This window comes from Hyposmocoma kahamanoa, unplaced genomic scaffold (assembly GCF_003589595.1).
Source record: "Hyposmocoma kahamanoa isolate Upper Pololo Valley unplaced genomic scaffold, ASM358959v1 156795, whole genome shotgun sequence".
Classification (NCBI taxonomy): Eukaryota; Metazoa; Arthropoda; class Insecta; order Lepidoptera; family Cosmopterigidae; genus Hyposmocoma; species Hyposmocoma kahamanoa.
The window spans coordinates 3,963-13,065 of NW_020653558.1; the positions used below are offsets into that span (position 1 = coordinate 3,963).

Genomic DNA, 9,103 nt, shown 5'->3' on the forward strand with positions numbered 1-9,103 from the left:
ATTTGAATTGTTCCATCTTCCTTCACATTCTCATTTTGTTTTCGTACCACGGTCACTCCCAGCTCGACCGCCACAACAGTCAGAGCTGTTAATAAGCTAATCATGTGTAATAATTTATAAGTATACACCCTTCATGTATCTATTTCTGTAATTCAGTTTCTCGGCCCATTTAGGGGTTTAGCATTAATAATAAAGTGTAGGGAGTGTTTTATACTGTTATACCTGTTTTTTTACATTTACCTTTATATTGTTACAGCCTTTCTTTAAACTTTACTTCTTTAATAAATTTTGTGGACTGGAAGTTTCCCATTTCATTGCCGTGAACGGTTCACGGCTAGTTAGGGTTACAACCCTTTCAATCTTACCTATTTCTGCCGCCAAACAGTAACGTCAGCATTAATGCGTTCCGGTTTCGAAGGGTAAGGGTGCTGATGACATTACAGGCACATGGGACTTGTCAACTTAGCTTCTGCTGTAACTTTCTCCGAATGGCACTCCAACTGTTACGGACAGGCGAGTATCTTACCACAAGGCGCACGACTTGTCCGTCCCGCCACTTGATATTATCAAAAACATTTCCCTTTGTATGTCTTATCGGGACGACAAGATAACGACGAAGAGAACAACGAGTATAATTACCTGTCGAGTAGTCAGGTCCCAGTCCGCATCCACGTCGACTTCGAAAGGCTCTTCGTCATCCAGATCTAAATGTTCTTGGCTCGGCATTCCCTCTTTGCTCACCGGGGGAACAGTGCGACGAGGACGACCGGGCCGGGGCAAACCGACAGACGCTACCAACACTGGCACATCGTGATCGTGGACAGTAGGCGGGTCCTTACGGACTTCAAGGACTTTCAGATGCATAACTGTTTCTCCTTCTGTAACGATTTACTCACGATATAATAAACATATGGTAAAGAAAAAATATAGCACAACGCGATGCTTGTTCGCCCTATGTATTAGCGACTACGCCTGATTAGAATTTTATAAGAATAAGAGGGTTACACTCGGCGACGGTTTTTAGCAGCGTGTGCAGGGATTTAGTTGCGATAAAGCAGCGATGCTGTCGCCGTAATCGTCTACCGGGTATTTATGTGGTCTGAGGTCTACCTTTACATCATAGAGACGAAATGTCATTTAATTTATGTGAAAACTATTCTGCCATATCATTACCGTTCGAGTTCGAAACAATTGACGGGTGTCGTCGATTGTTTCACTTCAAATCGACCAGTTAACTTGAGCTTTGCTATAATGGACGAAAATTGCAAAATTACATACAATTTTTAAATACCGATTAAAATTAATTCCGTTTATTTTATAATTAGATATTTCCCCACACCACCGAATAAAACTGCCCCCATTGTTGGAGATATTATCTTTGTTACAATAAATACAGAATATATTTCAGTCCAAACGAGATTTGATATTTATAAGTGATGTATCACTGTTAAGTTGCCAGGAATGTGTGGCCCTTACTTCGTCTCTATTTCTGGTTATATACTCGATGCTTTATATACACGCACGACGTTAAGCAGCGATGAAAACGCGATGCGATAATTTGCGCAGAGAGAGATATTTAAGCAGAGATGCGAGGGGGCAATGTATACGCTTCTACAATAAAATCGGAATCTTATTTTAATTGGCATTCAAAATTTGCCATTTACGAGGTTTAAAACTTTTGTGAAACAAAAACTGTATACTAAAGGTTATTCAATTATACAACTTTGCGTACTTGGATGACAAAATTCTTAGTAGTAACCGTTTAACTCTTTCAGGTATTCGCGATCTAAGATGTTTCAATTAAATATTGTAATGATACACATATTCAAATGTATATTTACAAAGAGCAACCCCTGGAGTTTCTTGCTCATTCTTCTCAGGGGAATCTGCCTTACGAATGAAAACTGGAGTTTAATCAGTATGACGATTTCAAATGCTTACCTAGGAAAAAAAAACTTGACTTGGATGAAAGCATGATGCAAATTTTTTAATTAATTAAATTATTTATCATTTATTTCACTTTTAAATTTACAATTAAGAACACAATACAGATTTTTGCACATAATGATTCAACATAAGCGACTAAATCGAAAGTCAAAGATTAATTATTCCATAGGTAAAATAAATTTACACTTGAAAACGTCACATTTAAGCTACTGCTCGTTCACTACGCTGACTTCCCTGAGAACAACGAGCACTTAATACGATTAAACAATAAATTTAAATGCTATGGAATACACTTTGAATCAAATTTGTGTGGATGTCTTTTAATACATCTTTATCTAACACGTAGTCTTCAATTTTGTAATATGACTTTTCAAACAAAATATTTTTAATGTAGTTTTTAAACTTAGGAAATGATAATCTTAATATATGCTCCGGAATCTTATTGTAAAAACGTATACAGTTCCCCATAAAAGAGTTGTTTACCTTGGTTACGAAATCTTGGTACCATGAGTTTGGACTTAGCTCTAAGGTTCATATTATGGATATCTTCTTTCTTATTGAAATTATATATTTTTACAGGCATATAAAATATTTGAGTAAATGTACTGTGATGTCACAGTCACGATACCAGTCTCCTTAAACTTTTCTCTGAGAGAAACCCAAGAAACTAAACGGTACACAGAACGAATCGCTCGTTTTGCAATACTAATAATAATATGAAACGCGTGCTTGCATCTCTGCTAAAAATCGCCGTGTAACCGTTCTAAGCGAACTAAAAACTGTGTTATAGATCCCGTTCACAAGACCTATGCTCTGCTACGCTAAGAACAGCATTTGCAGATTATATAATCGCTGTTGCCAGTGACACCATCAATAAAATCCGAGGGCCGCGGAGCGGTACAATGCACATCTTAAAACTTGTTTTCGCCATGGATAATAGATGGCGCTCACCCATAAATATTTTGAGTCGCCATCTATTTCTACTTTATTGAACCGTCTAGTTGAGAGTTTTCGCTCAGCAGTAAAAAGAAAAGCCAACATATAATAAAGCGGCGACTTCGCAAGTCACTTTTAAAGATGGTTGTTGGGATTCCTTTAGGATTGCACTTGATGCAGTAGGATCGAGGTTTGATTCTAGGCAAGGGGCCATAGCGTCTCTAGTCTTTTCGACATAATATTATTATATTCGCTGTGCATTTTGAGCTAGTGTAATTTTCTTCATCAGTAGGATTTCTACAGAATGCTAACAAATTAAGTACAGATGCTTTAATACTCAAGTCAGGACTTGAGTATTGCAGTGAGCACTGAAAATCATACTCAAGTCCTTGCCATTAGGGTCGTATTTCCAGTGCTTGAAATCGTACTCAAATCTGCTCAAATCCTGACTTGAGCATTGAGTAGAGTTCTGGAATACGACTCTTAGAGTCCGTTACTCATTTCCTTACAATAAATTGAAATTGATCTACAAATTGACGGCAATATGTCATCTTCGGTCGTCTAGCACTCTTTCTGGGCGCTAGGTGAGTTTGTCCCGGGATTGTAAATGATTTTAACAAATGTCACTAACCTAAAAGTCCAAATAATAATCAGATCCTAGTTTGAGACTGGGTAATATATAGAATTGATTGCCTGTCATATCGTTACAACATGTTATACATGTATGTATATTAGGTCAAAAATTGCAATCTAATGTGCCAAAGTTTTACACTTGAAATAATTAAAAAGTAAATGTACTTAATTTACAGCAGCTGACGCTTCGAAAATTCGCAATGCATCGCAATTAAGGGTTAAAATACGAAATTTAGTATGTTTTTTTTAACATTTGTTTCGCTATTTACTTTCGACTTTCTTTACACAGGTAAGCACTAACCTTTAACTTCTCTATACAAGTAGATTTTACTTTAAAGTTTTGGATACAGGTAAATGTTTATCTTCAACTTCTGCATAACTACTATACTATACAAGATCCAGTAGGTACTACAGTCATTAGTGGATTTGTGTTTGACAAAGTTATATAAAAATTTTCAGCTCAAGACTTTTCAACTTGTATTACAATGATGCAATGTCCCCACATTTCAATAAAATACTTACCAACTAATGTTGCTTTGCGGTATGTATTCAAATCATGCAGTAAATGTGCTAAGAGAGTTGGCAGTCTTGTAGACCCTCCAGACAAAAATCGTGTTTCTTCTTCCATTATTGTCTACAAATATATTAAATTGCATTCATAAATATTTGAATATATTTGAATATATTGTATACCTTATGTGATATTATTTCTTTAAATATTTATTTATATTAGCCTACACTACTGTCTTAAACAACTTATATCTCAAAAGCAGAGATCCAAGGGCAAATATTTTCAAAGTTGGTTGAAGTAGGTGGTACACTGTAAAAGATGCAATGTGAGAGAATTTCTGTTCATTACCTAGTACTAAGTTGGAGAATAGCAAATCAAGGGGACATGTTATATGGACTCATTGTCACAAGTGAGGTCTTTTCTCTCGTGATATGTTTTAAAATCATTATTAAAGGAGGGGACCATTTACTGCACAATATAATAGAGACAATAACATTTGTGTCCATCATTGAAAAACTGATGTAAGTCCATATTTTAAAACACACATTTTTTTACTTAAAAGTATCTTTCATTATAAAAGTGATGCAACTCCAATAATTGCACTAACATCCCATAGATAGCATTACTAGTTTACTCAGAGAACTAAAATTAGGTACACTTTAATTGGCTAAAAGTTCATTATCTCCAAATTTAATTACAAGGACTTAATTCACTTTTACAATGAACGACTCATTTGTTGGTGAATTACAAGTAATCAATCAGATTATAATAGATGTGAAATATAGACTGAGACTATATCGATCCGCCCTATGTACAGTATCGTATGTCGAAGTTGCCAAGCTTGCAGGGGCGCCTTTTAAAGTTCTGAATTCACTGAAATAAGCACAACGCGTGCTTTTAGTATTTGTCAGTTTTATTCGGCAAAGTCGTTACTCACATAGAGTATTATAAAATCCTAGATTTCGGTTAGATGATGTGATCATCTATTTTTTTTTATAATAATAACGCACACATTCAACATAGCCCCGCACTAGGGAAACCCTGTGTCGCGGGTGCCATGGATACACACATAGACAATCACAAATTACACCCAAACTCACGAGAGAAATAAATGTAGGCCATACAAATATTTCTCCCGGCCCGGGAATCGAACCTGGGACCTCCGCGTAGCAGTACGGCATGGTAACCGTTCGGCCATGGAGGCAGTTATTAGATGATCACTCTATGTGAGTAACGAGCTTTACCAAATAAAACGGAGAACTTTAAAAGGCTCCCCTGTAAACTTGGCAATTTCGACTTACGATACTTTACATAGGAGCGGTCGATATGAGTGTAGCTCACCCCTACTTATTTTAGAAACTAAAACTGTACTTCCCAAAAATTACAATGCTTAAGTATTAAATGTAAATCTTACCAAATGTTCACCAAGTTTTTTAACAACAGGCTCATATTGTACAGTCTTAGACCAGCTGTCGCACACGAAGCACAAGTTGAACAGGTACATGTTTCGTTCATATTGCGGGTTGTCTATTCTTATAGGATAACCAACAATTTTGTGCCCAAGCGCATTTCTGAAATTTTTCATTCAATAAAGTATTCTTATGGATAACCCTATTGGTTTCATTCTGGTTCAGCGCAGCCTTCATTATTGTGACTACCAGATCGGTATTAAAGAGGCGACATTTTTAATGGCTCCTCTGGTACAGGTATTTGCCTACCCAATCAATAAGGCAAGCAAATTCCATTTTTCATATCAGCTAATGTACTGGTTTTCGTAGACAGTTATTTATTGATAAAAAAAAACAATAAATTTTTGTTACCAAGTCAGCAGAATCAACTTACATGGTCATCGTACATTTTTGTTGAATCTGCGGCTTTGGAATAATGTAGGCGCTAATTGTATCAAATACTTCTTTGGAAATGTAGTCTTCAGGAAACTGGAACACAGTAAATAAACATTTATATAGTCTAGGCAACACTACCTCTAAGCAAGTGCGACAACTATATATTAAGTGGTATAGAGAATATAATAATAATAATAATAATAAAGAACTTTATTTATCTACATTTACAAAACAATTTAGTCATAAATAACATCACTTATAGATACTGTGTAGATAAAAAGGATAGTCTCAGCTTAAGCTGTTTTTCAGACCCTACCTTTTTGAAACTCGCTACATTTTAATCATAGTATTTGTGTGACGCGTCTCAAGTAGCTCCAAAAGATATCACAAAATAATAAATATATATATACTCACTTAAAGTTATAATAAATCTATTGTCCTTATAGTACCTGAGATAGATAAAATATTCCACCTAAAAAATACTCAAATTTGGGGCTTAGGTAGAGATGAACAGCACCCGCACATAAAAATATAATTACAAACTACATCCAATTACTTTCTGATCTTTGCCTCGAAAGTAACCAAAGCTTGCACTTTCTTTTAAAAGTACAAGATGACTTTGAGTTTCGTACTAGAGGAGGCAAATCATTCCAGCACTTTGATGCAGCGAATTTGAAACTCCCGCGGTAAAGCATTAATCTAGGAGGTGGTGCTATATGTAGAGAAGGATACCATACTGCCAGTACATTATATCAAGACGTACGCTTTTCTAGCAACAGTCATCTCCACTTATAGGGATTTGTTACTAACTACAGTGCAGGCTAGCCACCTGCCTTCAAAGTAAACATATTAAAATTCCAATCACCTTTTAGGTAAGCAAATTACACTTGAAGTCATATATGGAAGCAAGTGACACGGACTATAGTCCATTTGTTTAGGTACTTATCTAAATGTAAACAATCTTGAGATGTCTATTTAACGAAACACACATTTATAAAATGATTTTTACTTACCTTCAAATACAAAACACAAATACTTAGCTTCATATGAAACTGTGTGTCCGTTTTTATACCCATTGATTTGCAAAGCATATGTTTCATTAGAAAGATGTATCAAGATTGCTTACATTTAGTTAAATACCTAACAAAATGGATTACAATCCTGTAATGGTTATGAAATTTGACCTTATGTAAATGCAAGTAGACTAACTTGACACGAAATTTTGGGTCCAGCAACGGGGTGAAACTCGCCCAAAAATATGCATCTAATTGGGCCCTGCCGGCCGCAGCCCTCGTAGTAACGCGTCTCCATCACTTTTGAAGTCATGAAGTTGATTTCAGCATCTACACCGTAAACATAATCACGCTGCGACACTGCATTACGATGTTCCACTTGCATTGGATAAATATTACCGGCACATTATCGCTAGGAATAATAAACGTGGATTCAAAATCCCCGTCAACACATTTTCGTGACGATATTGAAGTTATTTACTTCTAATTACTAAACACATATTGAGACAATCAACAAATTTCTTAGAAATTTTTTTTATGTAAAATAAAATGCACGCGAGGTGAGGGAAGAACAGTGATACCAAACTATAGAAAAATTACTCGCTAAAGATGTAATCAAAATATCGGGAGAATTTAGTACATCCGTTATTTATTTATTATTATATATATTGTATAATACAACAAAATGTTTTCAAAATAGAAATATTCAGCTGTTTAGAAAAAAACACTACAAAATTATTTTTAACTATAAACAGAAAGTGTAACACGGAAAATAAATAATCAAATTGACGCCATTTATCTGTACTGCACGAAGTAAAATGAACCTCAAAAATAAATAAAATTAAATAAACTATATCAGAATCATCATTTGTATGTGACAGAGATATAATTATATTTCAGGAGAGTGTGATACGAAATGGTGATAAATCAGTACATCTCCTGTAAAATCGGGAGGATAGAAAATAAAACATGTTAACCATAAACAAACGTAACGTGAACACTTTTTTTTTATTGTTTGGCAATATGGCGTCTAGGCTTTGGCCTTATGCAATTTTATTAGGTTGCCAATTTTTGGTAATTATTCCAAATAATCTTTGCTTCCTTCTTGAGATTCAGGACATCATTGTCGTCGCAGAAATTTCTTAGTTGCAGAATTGTCCTAGTGGGACAGAAGCCAAAACACCCACAAAAAACTCTCTGTTGTCGTGGAATTTTGATGTGGGTATTTGGACTATTATCATCAACAGCCTATCGTAGTCCACTGCAGGACATAGGCCTCGGTCGGCGCTCGGTCCTCAGCTCGTATCCATCTGCTGCCAGCAGCCCTTCGCAAATCGTCACTCCATCTAGCTAGTCCTGTGACGATGACGGTGTGACCTTCTTATACCGTCATCCCACCTTTTTATATCGCCTCTCTCCATTCGTATCGTATCGTTTTTTCTTCTTCTACTCATATTTAAATTTAAAATTATTCCATTTTACCTCGCATTTTGATTTTGTTTCTTTCCATCGTCACTCTCTGGGCGACCGCGGTAGCGTGCTTAAATTCTCTTTGGCGGTAGCGAACATACCAGTGGGCATTGAACCACTTGTACATAGACCATCATATCATTACTTTCACAATGTTGGCGGGTGGTGACCAACACAAATTTAAGCCTTACACCGTAGTGGGCGGCTTCATGAGCAATTCCCTTTAACTGTGGTTAGGGTTTTCCTCTATTCTGATAGCCTGGTATATGTGTGAGAATACGAAAGTTTCGTGAATGTAATATGAAATGGGTACGAAAGGTTTTGTGAATGTACTTTGAAAGCGGAAGTCGACCCAATGTATATAGCATTATTTATCATTCACATATCTAAATTTCTCACGCATCTTCATTGAACCTCTATTTCTCTTAAATTAGCTACCTTCCATTCTCTTACAATAATCCTCCTCTGTTATTTCTCTTGCTTTATTCCATCTTGCCATTCCTCTTACAATATTTCTTCTTTGCTATTCCTCTTGTTTTATCCCTTCTTGCTTTTTTCCTTCTTTATTACTCTCTCTCTATCCCTTCTCTACCACTACTTTTACTTTATTATCTCCATTATCCTTTCTCCTCTTTTCTTAACTTTTTCCTTAAAAAAAAATCCTGAATGGTTTTTTTTTCTCCGGCCCCCCGGGTATTGTGACGGTGTGACCTCCCTATACCGTCATCCCACCTTTTTGTATCGCCTCT

At 35.9% G+C, this 9,103-nt stretch overlaps 1 protein-coding gene across 1 annotated transcript; it reads right to left on the reverse strand.

Annotated features, from left to right (window-relative positions):
- Window positions 1–591: 591 nt before the first annotated feature.
- LOC113240565 (GATOR complex protein NPRL2-like) lies at window positions 592–7,333 on the reverse strand. The gene is made up of 5 exons (XM_026477899.1): window positions 7,081–7,333; window positions 5,870–5,964; window positions 5,442–5,598; window positions 4,039–4,150; window positions 592–878 (listed from the first exon to the last, which is right to left on the reverse strand). The coding sequence occupies exons 1-5, from the start codon at window positions 7,267–7,269 to the stop codon at window positions 592–594; spliced, it is 840 nt and encodes a 279-aa protein (XP_026333684.1). The 5' UTR covers window positions 7,270–7,333.
- Window positions 7,334–9,103: the final 1,770 nt, after the last annotated feature.

What these genes read in the sequence shown, in the direction of transcription:
- LOC113240565 (XM_026477899.1), bottom strand. Translation starts at nt 7,269, where the DNA reads ATGCAAGTGGAACATCGTAATGCAGTGTCGCAGCGTGATTATGTTTAC. An exon ending in AAAAACTTGGTGAACATTTG is followed by an intron (nt 4,151 to 5,441) that starts GTAAGATTTACA and finishes ATATATTTGTAG; the next exon opens with ACAATAATGGAAGAAGAAAC. An exon ending in CCGCAAAGCAACATTAGTTG is followed by an intron (nt 879 to 4,038) that starts GTAAGTATTTTA and finishes AAATCGTTACAG; the next exon opens with AAGGAGAAACAGTTATGCAT.